The sequence below is a fragment of the Vigna angularis genome, chromosome 6 (assembly GCF_016808095.1).
Source record: "Vigna angularis cultivar LongXiaoDou No.4 chromosome 6, ASM1680809v1, whole genome shotgun sequence".
In the NCBI taxonomy this organism is placed as follows: Eukaryota; Viridiplantae; Streptophyta; class Magnoliopsida; order Fabales; family Fabaceae; genus Vigna; species Vigna angularis.
The window spans coordinates 26,054,905-26,072,437 of record NC_068975.1 but is presented as its reverse complement, the minus strand read 5'-3'; the positions used below and the strand labels follow the sequence as shown (position 1 = coordinate 26,072,437).

General features: G+C 27.6%; 3 protein-coding genes across 3 annotated transcripts; 1 reads left to right on the top strand and 2 right to left on the bottom strand.

Moving 5' to 3' along the window:
- Window positions 1-1,343: 1,343 nt before the first annotated feature.
- LOC128197355 (glucose and ribitol dehydrogenase-like) lies at window positions 1,344-2,715 on the bottom strand. Its single transcript, XM_052878826.1, has 4 exons — window positions 2,579-2,715; window positions 2,124-2,500; window positions 1,649-2,010; window positions 1,344-1,527 (listed from the first exon to the last, which is right to left on the bottom strand). The coding sequence occupies exons 1-4, from the start codon at window positions 2,699-2,701 to the stop codon at window positions 1,505-1,507; spliced, it is 885 nt and encodes a 294-aa protein (XP_052734786.1). The 5' UTR covers window positions 2,702-2,715; the 3' UTR covers window positions 1,344-1,504.
- Window positions 2,716-8,873: 6,158 nt separating this feature from the next.
- LOC108341547 (glucose and ribitol dehydrogenase) lies at window positions 8,874-10,067 on the top strand. Its single transcript, XM_017579219.2, has 4 exons — window positions 8,874-8,996; window positions 9,076-9,452; window positions 9,566-9,927; window positions 10,045-10,067. The coding sequence occupies exons 1-4, from the start codon at window positions 8,874-8,876 to the stop codon at window positions 10,065-10,067; spliced, it is 885 nt and encodes a 294-aa protein (XP_017434708.2).
- Window positions 10,068-14,609: 4,542 nt separating this feature from the next.
- Window positions 14,610-16,583, bottom strand: LOC108342756 (40S ribosomal protein S14). Its single transcript, XM_017580549.2, has 6 exons — window positions 16,437-16,583; window positions 16,168-16,287; window positions 16,042-16,087; window positions 15,446-15,531; window positions 15,044-15,173; window positions 14,610-14,896 (listed from the first exon to the last, which is right to left on the bottom strand). The coding sequence occupies exons 1-6, from the start codon at window positions 16,437-16,439 to the stop codon at window positions 14,829-14,831; spliced, it is 453 nt and encodes a 150-aa protein (XP_017436038.1). The 5' UTR covers window positions 16,440-16,583; the 3' UTR covers window positions 14,610-14,828.
- Window positions 16,584-17,533: the final 950 nt, after the last annotated feature.

The following is a 17,533-nucleotide window of genomic DNA, read 5'->3' as shown; positions in this document are numbered from 1 at the left end:
AGTGTATGTTTGGTAATTTTAAGAATTAGTCCTAACACTTAAAAAAAGTGTTTGTTAAAGTATTAAAAAAAATATTTATTTTAGAAGTTTCTATTTTACAAGTTATAAATTTTGCATGATATTAATTTATTATTTTGCATGTGATTTTTTAAATTTTAATTTAGTTTAATTTTGTGAGTTCCATTATGTTACTATTCCTTTCAATCTTTACTTTACTACAAGGGCTTTATTATTATTTTTATTTGTTTATTGATAAAAATAAATAAAAAACTATTGTTTTATTCTTATGACTTTAAATCTTATTTTTTAAGTTGTACCAGTGTGATCAAATTTTACAAGAACGTATTCATATATTATGACTCTTATAATTCATAAATTATGCAACAGATATGCTCTTAATGGATATTATCACAATTCATTAATAAATATAATTATTATGATATATTTTATTTAAATTTTTAACTTAATTTTTTATTTTATATTTAAAGAATTAAATAACCATTGATTAAACCGTTTAGTTTTTTTTTTCTGAATATTTTACAAAACTAAATTACACCTCGAAGTACTTTTATCCTTTATTAGAGAGAGAATTTCAATATTTTGGTTATGCAGAGGCATTTTAGTTTGTACAATATTCTTTATTTTGAATATTATTTTTTTTCTAATTTTAATTATTACATTTTTCTCTTTTACTTTTATTAATGGTATTTTAATGGTCTTTGTAGAGAAAAACAAGTAAAAACCTTTTCATCAACCTCTTCCTCCCCTAGTTAACATATCAATAGCCACTTATTCAAATTTTTGTGCAAGTTGTAAAACAAAACTAATGTCATCGATTCAAAAAAGTCTCACAAAACAAAAGAGAGAAAGTAATGTATATAGACATAAAAACAAGCTGTTGGAGTGCGCTAAGCACACACCAATGTGGAGAAGAGTAAAGAGAAGAATTAGAAGAAAAAAAAAGCAAAATAAGAGAAAAGAAGATGTGAAAGGAAACTGATGTTCTTAATTCGAAAGATCTTACAAAACAAAAGTGAGAAAGCCATAGACATAAAAACAAATGGTTGGAGTGCTCTACATGATTCGATTACTAAATAATAATCCAATTTCCAACCATTCTTATTAGCAGGATTAAGAGATAAAAGTCGAGAGGGAGAATTGTCTAACATAATAATAAGAAACAAAAAAAAATAAGAACACTTTATCAAGTAGATAATTAGCAGCTTTCTAAGACACAACAACATTCAGAACTTTCAAAAGCCTTTAACAAATAATGTCTCTATGTAAACTTCAATTAACTTTAGTATTTTTATTATAGTGGTAATACAAATACTTGTTCGCTTTTCAACCAGAATCTTCCTCCATAATCATTTATTCATACACATCGATACAGTGTTACTTTACACACGTAACATAATTTATGAATATAAAAAAACAAACAGCAAAGACATACATCACATAAACCAATATAAACTTTGAGTATCTTTATTCTTCAATCCAACAATTATGTATTCACTATGATTCCACCTGCATGAAAATATGAAAACGAAAAGAGTTACAAAACACAAAAAATGAAAAACTGTTCATGATTTTGTTGTGAAATTAAATATACAGATTTTGTTAGTATGAGCATAGAGAGATGCATGACCGTTTGGGTGGAGGACTTGGCCTGTAATGTAAGAGGAACACTGGTTGCTGGCTAGAAAGACATAAGAAGGAGCAACCTCAATGGGTTGTCCAGCTCTTTTCAATGCTGTGGAATCAGAACCGAACACCACAATTTGTTCCACTGTCAAACTTGCTACCTGTAAGGGAGTCCAGATAGGTCCAGGAGCAACGCCATTCACACGAATTCCCTTGCTCACCAGCTGAAGTGCAAGGGATCTTGTGAACCCTACAATGGCACCCTTCGTCGATGCATAGTCCACTAGTGTTGCGAATCCTTGATATGCAACTACTGATGTCGTGTTGATTATGCTGCTTCCTTCCTTCATGTGCTTCAGAGCATATCTGTGTACTCATTTTCAGAAGTCACTAGTGTTAAACTTTTAGATGACATCTTATTTAGTTAGAGTATATAAGGAGATGCAAAGATGTGAGCTTAAATTAGGCTCTTGTCTTACTTAGCCATGAAGAAGTAGGAAAAGATATTAGTTCGGAAAACCAAGTCCAGTCTTTTATCATCAATTTCGTCCAAGGAATCACTCTGAAACTGCACAGCTGCGTTGTTGACCAAAACATCAATGCAGCCATAAGCATTAACGACTTGATCGATCACACTCTTGCAAGTCTGTTCATAACCCAAATCAACTGCTATAGCCATTGGATCTTTGGCATCGGCACTCTTAGCTTTTCTGATGATTTCAAGTGTGTCTCTGGCATCTATGTCTTCCTGTCCCTTCACATAGGTGAAGATAACAGTAGCACCCTCCAATGAAAACAAGTTACACACCGCTCTTCCAATTCCGGAGTCACCTCCAGTTACTACAGCCACCTTACCCTGAAAATATATAAACCGATTAAGCACAGAAGCAGATAAAAATAAGTACTTTCAGATCAATCAGTGCTGCATATATACTTGAAGTTTATTGGATGGTTTGTAATCTGGACTGCTATATTGGGGTGGTGGATTCATCAGATACTCTTTGCCAGGCTGTGTGTATTGCTTCTGAGGGGGAAATCTGTATTCACCCGAAGCCATTCTCTCAAACGGGCTTTTGGGAACTGCGTTTTGAGTAGACATGGATTTGGAGATCCTAATTTATAAGGACGTAGTGAACAGAGAAAGTGTTAAGGTTGTGTAATTTGTACGTGTAGGTGTCAGTGATGAAGATGAAATGCTTTCAGTCTGACACGTGGCAAGACATTTATTGTGGGAAATGGTTTTATTGGTTATGCTTTTCTTTTCTTTTTATTTGGTTTTCCTGTTTGTTTGGGTTAATTGTTTTTTTAGCTTTTATATGGTTTAATATTTATTTTGATTCTTCCTTTCATCAGTTTCGTTTAAAGTAGTTTTAATTTTTATAATTTTTATTTATTTTGGTTATTCTTTTATTATGGTTTAGGATTTTTGTTGTGGTGTGAGATTGTTCGAAGATAGAGATGTGAGAGGTTGTAACGGTTGCTTGAATGAACTCGTGGTTCATCACTGTTGAGTAATGCAAAAAATATTACAGAAGTCTAATAATACGTATTAGATGAGACTATAGATACACTAATTAGAATAATATAGCAAAAATATATTAGATGAATCATTCCATACGTTGATTAGAGATAAATTGATCATACCAATCTAGCAATATATATTAGACAACTCATTCATATATTGATTTCACAAGTTGACAATATATATTAGATAAGTTTTTTCATACACAAATTAGACGAGTCTATTAATACACATTAGATGAATATATTCATTCTCTGATTAGATTAATCTTGCAAAATACATTAGACAAGTCTATTCATACACTAATTATATAAGTCTAAAAATACACATTAAACGAGTCTATCCGTGGAGTAATTAGACAAATATTTTTGTGCATAAAACATAAAACAACTCATTTCATGCATTAATTAGACGAGTCTAAGAATGTACATTAGGTGAGTCTCTCCCTATGCTGTGATTAAACGAGTCTTGCAACATACATTAGATGAGTTTGTTCATAAACTTGATTAAATAAGTCTAAGAATACACATTAGACTAGTCTGTTTATAAACATTATATATGAGTCTATTAATATACATTAAGCAACTCTATCCGTTCTTTGATTAGCCCTATCTTGTAATACACATTAGATGATTTTGTCCATACACATTAGATTAATGTAGTAATACACATTAGATGAATGTATCTATATAATAATTAGATGAGTCTAACATTAGATATTAGACAAATTTGTTTTGATGTATTAATCATACAAGTTTAGTAATACATATTAAACCAATATACATTATTTATATTTATAACAAATATATTATAAATGTTTTTGCATAGTCTATCCTTGGTATTTTTAGAAGGTTTATTCTATATTTTTTCACATGTTATATCCTATGTTTACAAAATATACTCTTTACAATTTTACATATATATTGAATTTATAATCAACAAATTTTCCCGTTAATTCTATTCAAAATTTAATATAACTTATTTTTTCTTCAACCTCTAAATATCTTTTAATATAATATATATTTAAATATTTTTTTAATATAATATATATTTATTAACATAAAAAAACTCATATAAAGAAACATTAATTTGTGTATAGACACAAATTTAACTCATAGATCAAATAATTCTATCTCTTCTTACAAATCACAGAATTATTATCGAAGGTACGTCATTAAAATCACTAATCGATAAAGAAACTAATGAAAAACGTGGATGATACATAAGATAGAATTAAGATCATGTGCATCAGAAAACATGGAAAATAGAGAAAAAAAAAAGCATAAATTAACTTGGTCTTTTACAAAAATTAATAGAATAAAAAAGAAGATCTTATCATAATGATCACTTAAACACTTTCTGATCTTAAAAAAATGACTCAACAGTTAGAACATTAAGAAAAAAATAGAGATGATCAAAAAATGAGTTTTAGAAAAATAATATGTATTTTAAGTAATAAGAATCATTAACAGGAAGCAACATTCAGAACTTTCAAAAACAATAATGTCTGTATGTAAACTTCAATTATGTTCGAGAAACCTTGTGAAAACATCTAGGATACAATACAAATACAAATGTCATACAAATGAAATCAATCGGAAAATAAAACTGGAAAATAATTAATACAACATTAATGTAAAAGGCAGTTAGCTATGATAATCATTGCACATAACTTGTGGTTAATAACCTGATTTTGAGTTATCTTACCACTTGTGGTGTCTTTATTTACACTTGTATTATCTTTATACCACGATCACTAGTATTTGTTGTATGACTTTTCACTCTACAGTATCCTTTTCTCTCTCTCTCTTTTTAGGTGAAATCAGTATGGTAGATATGAATTCTAACATTTTTTCCCTCTTTTTAAAGTGGAATCATTATGGAACATTAATACTCATTAAATGAGATTATAGTATATGTGATACATGTTATTTGGCTCTTATCCATGTGAATTATGTTTTGAAGAAAAAGTAACCTAGTAACAACCGATTATGAACGAATACTTGTCTAAAAAATAAGATTATAATAGAAAGGAAGTATAAGTGTTTCTTTTAAATGATGAAAAGCTAAATTAAATATTTTCTAAATGTGATTATTGTGTTAGATATATCAGCTAGATAAGAGATAAGTTAATTTATAATATATAAATAAGGTAATTTTGACTTAATAAGTTGATTTTATAGAAATGAATTTGATTTAAACTCATTATGATCAATTTCTTTTACTTTCTAATATTTAATAAAGGATTTTCAATAAATATTTTGAAATATCAAATTTTATATAAAAACATATAAATTCGAGGGAACTAAATATATTAAATTAAAAATAATATTATTAATTATAATATTTTAAATTATATAAAAAAATTTATATATTATAATAAAATTTTGAGAGTTTCAAGACCTATCAGACAATTAAGACTGATCACTATTGATACTTTACATATAAAATAAACATGCATATGGATTTCAGAACATGGTAATCTAAATCTAAACTTTTCTATTTCACAATAAAAATTATATTTTTAGAATTATCTTTTTTTTATATCTTCAAAATACTTTGATTTTACGGTATTAAATATTTTCTAATATATTTTAACAGATCAAAATCAATGTATATCAATATATTTTAAAGAGAAAATAGAGAGATAGTAAAAAAAGAACTCATGTAATTAATAATCCAATTTGAATACATATGGTTTCAAGTTTGTGATGATAAAGATCATGTCAATTCTTTTATCAATTAAACCCAGAAGTGTACAAGTTATTGAAGACTGGTTTTGTTGGTTTCGTGTATGAAACCATTTTCTTTATTCTTAATTTTTTATTCATGCTTTGAATTTTCCATCGGGTCCATTTCATATTCCATTAATGATAACTCAAGAACTGAAAATTGTGTTAAACTGTTTGACTTTTGTGACAAGGTATTAAAATGAGTTATTAAGATATTTAACTTAAAAGCTCAAATTGGACAATGATATATGGATTGTGTTTAGGTTTATGCTTATACTTTTGGATCTGTAAATTGACTTTGAAAATAGTTGTCCTATTTAGTCTAAATAATGAAAACTATACCCTTTATTAGTTTAATTCTTTTAAGTATATATTTTAAAGTGTAATGTTAAAATAATATAAAAAGTTTTATGATGAAATAAACTGTGCAATAGGAACAGAGAAAAATGATAACAGAATTGTATCTACCTACGTTAGAAAAAGAAAAAGAGAATAAAAAATTTTAATGAACATTTTAAGAATAAAACATAATATAAAAACTGAAAACTAAAAGTACCATTGTAACAAATACTATTTATTCTAACATAACAAAAATATTTGCAAAATACTATTAAAAGCTCTGGTACAAAAGTTAATATCCAATGTTTTAAAAAAAGTATAAAAAATTACAGTAAACGTAACTTACTTAACAACAAGAATTTAATTTTATAAAAGCTACTATTATTAACGTAAAACTTAAAGTATAAATTGTGTAAAGTGATATAATGAGTCATTCAAAATATATATAAAAAAAAACTCTCAATGTATCAGTTATAAAAGCTAACACTGAAATATATGAAATAACACGGAACACTAGAAAAAAAGAGTTTGAATAGTATTTTTTAAAATTTTTTAGAAGTTACACATAGTTTGTTAGTAGACGTTTGTGTTTTAATGAAAGTATTTGGAAAAACGTTTTGAGCAAGAAAAATAATAACACAAGTATTTTATACTAATTTACATAAAAACTTTTAAAAAGTTTTACTAATCTTATCCAAAATTACAATAGACTGTAAACCACTCCTGAGATATATCAAATATTTTGATTATTCCTGATCTTCTAATCAATCCTAACTAGTATAAGTTTAATCACTCCTAGTATCAATCCTAAACAACTTTGTAGAACATTTAACTCTCTGGAACTAAACAATACAAGTGTTTTAATTCTTTTTAGAATATCTAACACAGTCAGTGTTGGTTTACAAGTACAAATTCTGATAACTCTCAATGAGAGGATAAATACAATACAAAAGAAATCTTAGAATTTGTGAAGTTTTTTTTTTCTATGAACAGACTTGACGTAAGCTTATTAAAAGAATAAATGTGTAACGATACAATGATAGCAAAAAGTTCTTGTATTCTCTTGTATGAGTCCTCACTTTATAGATCTCTTCAAGAGATGACCGTCATTCAGAGATAGTTGACTTTGTTGAAAGTAAGTGGCTTCTCGTATGAAAATATGTATTTTCTGTGCCTTGGGAAGAACATATTACTTTCACAATTAGAACTACAGATATGATAGGACATAAAAACATTAGGAAACATTCTAGCAATGTTTTTCTATCTCACAAGTTATCTTGGTACAGTACTTTTGAGTATTTCTTGATATTTTTAATATCTACACAAATAAAAAGAAAGAAAATATAACAGACAAGTTAAAGTACGTACGTACATTTAATAATCTATATCAAGTGTTGAAACATGTTTCCTATCCTATAATAAGCTATTAGTGCAAGTATGAAAAGTACATACAATTAATAATATATATATATATATATATATATATATATATTTATTTATTTATTGGTTATCACTTCTTTTTCTAGACGTGTGCACATGATATATCTTCTAAGTGTTTAATATAAATGTTATGTATGCACATTGTCCAAACTATATATCTCTAAACAATATTTGGTTAAATGTTATTTATTAAATTTTAAAATTCAATATGCTAAACAATTTTTCTCTTAAACAGTCTTGTCTTAAAAAAATATGCTAAAATACTTTTAACAAAAATTAATTATTAAAAATCATTCAAAAACCAAATGGAAGTAATTACAAAAACATAATAAGCTTATAATTTTAATCAACCTAAAATGTTATTTTAAAATATAAGAATATATGCTGATAATGGTATAAGTATATAGTGTTACTTGGTAATTATTATTAATAAATTTTATTCTTATAATTTTTTTAAAAGTAAGTAATAAAAATAAAATTATTAGAGAAATAAATATTAACTATTATAGAGTTATTTTAAAATTTAATTTTAATTATATATTATATTTATTTATTTAGAAATATAAAATTGAAATGATATCTTTTTGAAACATTACATATCTAAAACATAAGATATTTATTTAAATTAAATTTTTAAAAATATCAAATTTATCTAATTTTGTTTCTGTAATTTTATTTAAGATGTATTTAAAATTAAAATTTTACATGAATATATATTAAAGACTTAATATTCTCATAAAATTATTTAAAATTATAAAATAAAAAATATCTGCTAATGTAAAAATAAATCTATAAATGACGAATTTGTTTAGATAAAAAGGATATCAGATAGTTATTACGTGCCACCTTCCCTACTGGAATTAATAAGAACAACATTTTCAAAAATGTCAAATTGAGAAAAACTTTCAGAATAGAAAACCTAAAAAAGGAAAGAGTTAGCAAATAGGAAAACCAAACAAAAAAATAGAAAAGCATGCCAATGAAACCATTTCCCACAATAAATGTCTCGCCACGTGTCAGACTCCAAACAGAACATGCGAATATCATTTCATTACACGACACCTACACATGCACATGCTACACAACCTTAACACTCTCTTTGTTTACTACGTCCTTATAAATTAGGGTCTCCAAATCCACGTTTAGTCAATAAATCTAGCAATCAAAACGCAGTTCCCAAAAGCCCGCTTGAGAGAATGGCTTCCGGTGAATACAGATTTCCCCCTCAGAAGCAATACACACAGCCTGGCAAAGAGTTTCTGATGAATCCACCACCCCAATATAGCAGTCCAGATTACAAACCATCCAATAAACTTCAAGTATATATGCATGCACTGATTGATCTCAAAGTACTTTTTTTTATATGCTTATGTGCTTAATCGGTTTATATATTTTCAGGGGAAGGTGGCTGTAGTAACTGGAGGTGACTCCGGAATCGGAAGAGCGGTGTGCAACTTGTTTTCATTGGAGGGTGCTACTGTTATCTTCACCTATGTGAAGGGACAGGAAGACATAGATGCCAGAGACACACTTGAAATCATCAGAAAAGCTAAGAGTGCCGATGCCAAAGATCCAATGGCTATAGCAGTTGATTTGGGTTATGAACAGAATTGCAAGAGTGTGGTCGATCAAGTCGTTAATGCTTATGGCTGCATTGATGTTTTGGTCAACAACGCAGCTGTGCAGTTTCAGAGTGATTCCTTGGACGAAATTGATGATAAAAGACTGGACTTGGTTTTCCGAACTAATATCTTTTCCTACTTCTTCATGGCTAAGTAAGACAAGAGCCTAATTTAACCTTACATCTTTGCATCTCCTTATATACTCTAAGTAAATAAGATGTGATCTAAAAGTTTAACACTACTGGCTTCTGAAAATGACTATACAGATATGCTCTGAAGCACATGAAGGAAGGAAGTAGCATTATCAACACGACATCAGTGGTTGCATATCAAGGATACGCAACACTAGTGGATTATGCATCCACTAAAGGTGCCATTGTAGGGTTCACAAGATCCCTTGCACTTCAGCTGGTGAGCAAGGGAATTCGTGTGAATGGCGTTGCTCCTGGACCTATCTGGACTCCCTTACAGGTAGCAAGTTTTACAGTAGAACAAATTGTGGTGTTCGGTTCTGATTTTACACCAATGAAAAGAGCTGGACAACCCATTGAGGTTGCTCCTTCTTATGTCTTTCTTGCCAGCAACCAGTGTTCCTCTTACATAACAGGCCAAGTCCTCCACCCAAACGGTCATGCATCTCTCTATGCTCATACTTACAAAATTTCTATATTTAATTTCACAATAAAATCATGACCAGCTTTTCATTTTTTGTGTTTTCTAACTCTTTTTGTTTTCATCTTTTCAGGTGGAGTCATTGTGAATACATAATTGTTGGATTGAAGAATAAAGATACTCAGTTTATATTGGTTCATGTGATATATGTTTGAAGAATAAAGATACTAAGTTTATATTGGTTTATGTGATGTATGTCTTTGCTGTTTGTTTTTTACTATTCATAAATTATGTTACGTGTGTAAAGTACATTGTATTGTATCAATGTGTATGAATAAATGTTTATGGAGGAAGATTCTGGTTGAAAAGCAAACAAGTATTTGTATTACCAATATAAATGTCTATTTTTTTTAAGCAAGTTTTAAATAAATCAAGTATATTGAATGTTTGTTAGATTCTTCAAATACAATTCTGAATAGAATAATCAACCTACATATTCTTTGTGATTCTCCGCTGCACACTTTTTTTTAAAATATTATATATAATGAAGTTCATTACAATATTATCAACATAAATACCATTTGTTGGAGATCAAATCGAGATTAGGCCAAATATTTATGTATTGATAAATCTTTTTTTAGTGAGTTGATTATGTAAATGTGAGTTCAACTTAAACTTGTTACATTAATATGATATTATTAGCTATTTAAAAAAAATAGTTAAGCCTCGAACCTATATGTTACACTCTTGTTAGTCATTTTCAATCTCAAATGTCACATTAATTAAAGATTACGTCAAGTAATTGATAGAATCGTTCGTACATGTTATTTAAAGAATTAATACTAAATACACTTTTACTTTCATTTTGACACAAATTATAAAAATAAAATAATCATAAAAGTATAAATTTTTATATTATTTCAAGAAAGAAGAGAATAAAAAATAAATAAAAATAGTATTAAATAAATGTAAAAAATTTATCTGTCAAAAGAATCGTTAATTTGTACAAAGATATCTAGTAATCAAACAATCATGTAAAATATTCATATATTATTACATTGAGATGCTGAAATACTGAATGATCAAGCGACCGTAAAATAGTTATAAAAATACGAATATATGTTATTAATTTTGTTTGGATATTAAGTCATCCACACTAATTAATCCAATTAAAGAAAACATTAAAAATACATAATATGAAACAATGGTGGTTTATTTGTAAAGTTTAGGAGATTCAAGCCAATGAGTAACTTCTGTTTCATTTGAAATTGAATTATTTTTATTCAGCAAACAATTGGTCAAAAATATGTCTGGTATAACATTAATGAATTAGCCCTAAGACTTATTTGGTTGTTGTATAAATTAGTTTAATCAATATAGAAAAAGTGTTTGTTAAAGTATATAAAATATATTTTCTTTTAGATTATATCTTTTTCCATTATATATATATATATATATATATATATATATATATATATAATTTCAGTTCTATTTTTTACGAGAATAGAAAGTTTATGTAACAAAGGTTTATTATATAAGTTAATTTATCAACTACTTGTTAGTTTATAAGCCAGATATGTGATTTAGTCAAAAACCAGTACATTGAATTAATAATTTTGAAAAGAATTTATTTTTGGAAATTTCAAATTTAATTTAAAATTTAAAATTGTTTTTGTTTAAACGTAACATACAAATTAATATTTTTTATCAACTTATACTTTTGGTTTTATTATCATATTATATACATGATATTAATTTATTATTTATGATTTTGCATGTAATTTTTTAAATTTTAATTTTTGTGAGTTCCATTATGTTACTATTCTTTTCAATTTTTACTTTAATATAAGGGTTTTATTATTTTTTATTTTTTATTGATAAAAATATATTTATAAAATAAAATAAAAAGTATGGTTTTATTCTTATGACTTTAATTTTTTTTAGTTATACTAGTATATTCTAATGATAAAATTTTACAAGAACCATGATATTATGACTCTTTTTATTCATACATTATACAATATATATGTTTTTATTATATATTATTATAGTTTATTATTGGTGGATACTGTGAAATCTTGAAAATATGAATTAAATCTTTGCCTTCTTTGGAGGAGAATTTCACTCATACTTCATTTATTCCTCAACCTAGGCTTACCTTTGAAATCGCTAAAAAGCTCTACAACTCTACTTATCCAAATCAAGAATAGAGTAAATTTTCCATTTTTTTTCTATTTCTAGAAGCCAAAATATGAGTTTTTATGTTAGTTAAGTATTATGTAGATTTTTTGTGGGTGGGTGTCATGAAACTTTCATTAGGGAGTTTAAGAGTACATTTTTAAGGTAAGGGAAGTTAATAGTTAAATTATGAGTTTTCAATGGTAGATATATTTTGGGGATTGTATTGTGAGTGAACTTGATTTAATTGTTTGATATTGAGCGTTTTGTTTATTGTGACATGTATGTGTTGATTAATTTTGAGTTGAGACTTGGTTGTGGAATGTTAAGGACATAGTATTTAGGTTGAGCAATTGGGTCATAATCAAGTTTAAAGTTGTTAAATTGAATTGAAAAAGAATTAGAAAAGATTAGATTGAGCCAATTGCACAAATTAAATATCATATTGTTATCGTGGACTGATATGACGTTGGACGTTAGTTAGATAACATTAGGCTCCACCTCTAACAAAGTAAGTCAGAGAGCTCTCATGTTAGGCGCCACTAAGTACTATTGGGCGTCATTCTGGAATCTAAGTTCCAGAGAGCTCTAAGGCTTGGGGACATTGGCCATTGGGTTTATCGCTAAGTGCAGGAGCTTATCATTGGGCGAAAACTTCAAATCGTTGGACGTGAGTTTGAATTTCTCTTCGAAGGGCTTTCTCTCAAGAGTTGTTGGGTGGTCTTTCCTAGCATCAAATAGTACATACTGTGTAATTTTTGGTTGTTGAAATCTTTGAATGGAATTTAAATATTGGATTATAAGAATTATAATTGTGAAAATTTGATATGTTTACGAGTATAAAGTGGATGTAATATAATGGAGAAATTGAAGTTAATGTTTGTTTGAGGTATGTGTTTATGAGAAAGTAATACAATACTTTTATAATGCAGTGTTGTGCATTGACTGAGGATATGTGTTGGTCAGAAATTATCTTATTAGACTTACAAACTCATATAAAGTGTTGTAGTCTAGGTGTGAGAGTTGAATGAGATTCTTAGGACGAGATTAGGAACGAGACCACTAATCTATGATGTTATAATATAATTATTATGATATATTTCATTTAAACTTTTAAATTAATTTTGTACTTCATATATGTAAAAAATCAAATAACCATTGATTAAATCATTTAGTTTTTTTTCAATATTTTACGAAACTAACTTACACCTCCAAAAGGAGAAAATAAAAATTAAGATGGTGAAAATTAGTTTGAGAATTTTCTTAGTAAACCAAACAATCTATTCCCCTTGTTTAAGATCAAGAATTAGTCAATGAGAATTTTCATTTTATTGCATGGTTAAAAGAGTGGATAGAAAAAAAGCAAAAGTCTAAAATCAAGTTACTATTGCTAATGTATCTAATTGTTTCAATTAGGATGCATAATAGGCAAACCGATACAAGAAACAATTTCGCAATTGAGAACACAAAACAGACAATATACCGATACAGCAATAGATTATTTGCAAGGTAAACATGGAACAAAAAAACATAATCCATTTACCAAAATTTAATATTCAATCATTTTTTTGCATCGGTTAAGGAAATAAAGTAATATTTATTTTTCAGTTATTGAAATGTTGTCCTTTACCGAACATTAAAAATACATTAAAGTTGATACATTAAAAAAATAATTTATATTTTGAAGACGATAACATTACAGGAAAAAAAAACACATTCAATTTTTAATATTTTGGTTCCAGGTTATGTAGCGGACTCTTAATTTGCTACAAACCTTTTCATCAGTTCTCCTCCTTTCGTAGAAAAATGGCCATTTATTCAAATTTTGTACAAGTTGTCATTTCTGTTGTTAATGGTTATAAAAACTATCTGACCATGTTTGTGTTTTTACTGTTAAAAAAAGAGCAATTTTTAAATCCAGAATTCAATAGCCACCAACTTCTGAGACTAATGCACAAGATAGAATCTGAGGTAAAATAAATTCAAAGACTAACAAATCCAAAATATTATCCTTTTATTTATCGTCTAATCTTAGAGATTATTTGCAAATTCGAAGGATATTTGGAATTTAATGGATAGAAAACTGCAGATTATTGCTAGTGTTAAGTGTATACAACTTCAAATATTGAATAAGTATTTCGAAGTTTTGCAGATGATGGATATTGAATTTATTACTAGCTTTTTTGGGATTGTTGAGATTGTTAACAAAATTATGTCAAAAAAATATACAACATAATGCAGTTAAAAAAATTAAAACTAAACTCTCAATCAGAATTGTTTGAATTACTCAACCATCACGATTAAATATATTAAAGCTCAACAATTAATTCATTAATTTTACACATCCCCACCTTAAAGGTCAATTTTCATCATCAAACGAGCAAGAGCTTGCAGATTGAAAACCCCACAAAGCAATACATCCTGATTCAATTAATGAATAATAATCCAATTTCCAACCATTCTTATTCGCAGAGTTAAGGGTAGATAATCGTCGGGAGGGATAACTATATAAAAAAACAATAAACAAAAAAAATAATATACTTTATCAAGCAGATAATTAGCAGCTTTCTAAGACACAACAACATTCGGAACTTTCAAAAGACTTTAACAATAATGTCTGTATGTAAACTTCAATTATGTTCGAGAAACCTTAAGAAATAAAATAAAAGTTTGATCTTAAACTAAACCAAAATTTCGAAATGGCACAATTCTACTTGACATGGATATAATAGTAGAAGCTTAAAGCCTTCTACCTCTCCTTCCACTCTTTCTACGCGTGCTGTCAGAAGGAATGGGAGTCACATCCTCTGGAAAATAGAATAAAAAAAAATAACAATTAACATTTAGCATACAATATCAAATGAAATCAATCAGAAAAGAAAATCTGAAAATAAAATCAATAGTTATGCGACCAGACAATTGAACTCGTGGTTTTCTCTGAAAAAGGCAAATACCTATGCGACCAATTTTCATTCCTGAACGAGCAAGGGCTCTAAGAGCTGATTGAGCGCCAGGACCAGGTGTCTTTGTCTTGTTTCCACCAGTGGCGCGGAGCCTGATATGAAGAGCAGTTATGCCCAACTCCTGGTCAAAATAATTTGAAACAATACATTAAGTTAGGCAGCTTCAAAGAAACAAAAAATGGAATCCTACTCACTATAGATTCACAGAGCATGAACAGATTAAAATCAGAGAAAGGAGAAAAAGCAAGCCAAAACAATTGACCAATGATATTGGATTAGCAAACAGGGTGATCAAATAGGAACTCTACAAACACATAAGAGCGACATGACAATCACAATAGGTAACATGGTCAGAAGAGAAAAAATGACTGTACTAATGTGAATCCCACTGACCTTGCATCTGGCAGCAACATCCTGTGCTGCAAGCATAGCAGCATAGGGAGATGATTCATCTCTATCAGCTTTAACCTTCATCCCACCTGAAATTAAAAAGCAAAGGCATACAAGTAAAACACATGAGAAAGCAAAGTCATAAAATACGTAAAGAACAGTTGTTTTCTTATATCTACTAAAAAAGAAAACACTCAACCGGAAATTTTCTAATGCCAAAGAATTTTAGCTTGGTCACATAGAAATAAATTTCAGCAAGCACTGTGAATAATAAAAAAAAACTAAAAACTATTCCAGATAAAGCCAGACAGACTCGTAAAAACTGTGCAGGTCAAATCACAAAGCTCCCTCCATCACAAGACATGGAAATATTTAAGTGCCAGATAAGGATCATAAAAGCTCGTGTATTAACAATCTAACCTAATAACATCCGCGGAAATTGGATATGGGCAATTTCATTATCAATATTATAACATCAAAAAAATCTGATAAATAAAAACGGGAAAAATAGTAGCAGCCACATAATAGCAAAAAAATTGGCTATGGAACAATTGCATACAGTGAACTGATTCCTATAATGTGAATAAAAGCAATCATACCAGTGATACGGACAAGTGTTTCCCTTCCAGACAAATCAGTGACATGCTGCAACCATAAAAATCAAAAATCAAACTTAAGCAATTGGAAATCGAAACCACAAAATATAAAGAAACGCAAATACTTACAATGAAGGTGTCATTGAAGGAGGCAAAGATGCGAGCGACGCCAAAGACATGCTCACCGTCTCTAACGGCTGGACCCAGAGTCACATTTTCTTCTTTTGGCTCTCTAACCTTTCTCCTCGACTGCACAATAACAACAACAAAAACCCTACTCAGAAAATCTAAGATTTACGAGATTGTTTCATGAGATTTACACCACACAGTCAGAAAATCAGAAAATCAGAAAATCAGAAAATCTAGGATTTATGACATTGATTAAACTATGTACGAACCATGATTGTTGCAACGCAGTGTAGAGATTCGGAGTTAAGATGAACCTGCGTCTAAAGTTCTCGGTGCTGCAAGGTAAACGGAGGAGTCACCCTTTGTTTCGATTTATATATGAAAAAATTAGGTTTTTGCTGGATGAGAGTAGTTCAATTTACAATATTACCCCTGTACATTTTTGTTTTCTAAACTAGTTTTTGGAGCTGTGTCCATCCAAGGTTTTCTAACATTTTAATTTGTTGATTATTAAAATTATGATAAATACAAGTAATTACATTTTAATATCTACCTATAAAATTATATTATTATCTACCTATAATATATTTTAAAAATTATACAAGTAATTACATTTATAATTGTAATTTAATATAACTTTTATATTGTAAAATTAAATAATAATATTTTAATTATTTATATGCTAAAAATGTATTTAATTTATTTTATATTTTTTAATAAAATATATTGTATATAACTATTTTAAACAATATATTAAGATTTCGTTAATAAAAATTAAGAATCTAACTTTAATTTTAAATAAAACATTGTTTAGATGCAAATACCTTTGATGAATAATAAAAATGGACACAAACGTAAATGTCACACTATTATGAATAATAAAAAATTGTTGGTTAAACATTATATATATATATATATATATATATATATATATATATATATATATATATATATATATATAAGAGTAGACCATATAATATTATAAATTAGAGACCATGCAGAAAAGTATAAAAAAATAATTCTGTAAAAATGTAAAGACTATAGTAGTCTAAAAATAAATGTAAATAGTAAGTAATTTAAAATGGAATAAACCATGCAAAAAAAATAAATAATAGATTATGAAAAAATACAAATATTAGATCTGTGATAAACTGATTGAACTCATCTAATGGTATAGTATGTTTTAATATAAAGTTATATTTCAAATTTTTATTTATATATTTGTCTTAAAATAACAAATTGTAAATAATATAAATAATTTAATAATTAACTTTAGTTAAAAATATAATTACATTAAATAAATAGAAAACATATACTTTTTAATATTTGATTTGCTCTTAATTTATCTTATTATTTAATTATTTAT

Coding starts and splice junctions, on each gene's coding strand:
- LOC128197355 (XM_052878826.1), bottom strand. CDS start 2,701: ATGGCTTCGGGTGAATACAGATTTCCCCCTCAGAAGCAATACACACAG. Junction 2,501..2,578: donor AACCATCCAATAAACTTCAA/GTATATATGCAG, acceptor ATATATTTTCAG/GGTAAGGTGGCTGTAGTAAC. Junction 1,528..1,648: donor CCAAGTCCTCCACCCAAACG/GTCATGCATCTC, acceptor ATTTTCATGCAG/GTGGAATCATAGTGAATACA.
- LOC108341547 (XM_017579219.2), top strand. CDS start 8,874: ATGGCTTCCGGTGAATACAGATTTCCCCCTCAGAAGCAATACACACAG. Junction 8,997..9,075: donor AACCATCCAATAAACTTCAA/GTATATATGCAT, acceptor ATATATTTTCAG/GGGAAGGTGGCTGTAGTAAC. Junction 9,928..10,044: donor CCAAGTCCTCCACCCAAACG/GTCATGCATCTC, acceptor TCATCTTTTCAG/GTGGAGTCATTGTGAATACA.
- LOC108342756 (XM_017580549.2), bottom strand. Junction 15,174..15,445: donor ATGTTGCTGCCAGATGCAAG/GTCAGTGGGATT, acceptor TATTTTGACCAG/GAGTTGGGCATAACTGCTCT. Junction 14,897..15,043: donor AATGAAAATTGGTCGCATAG/GTATTTGCCTTT, acceptor TCTATTTTCCAG/AGGATGTGACTCCCATTCCT.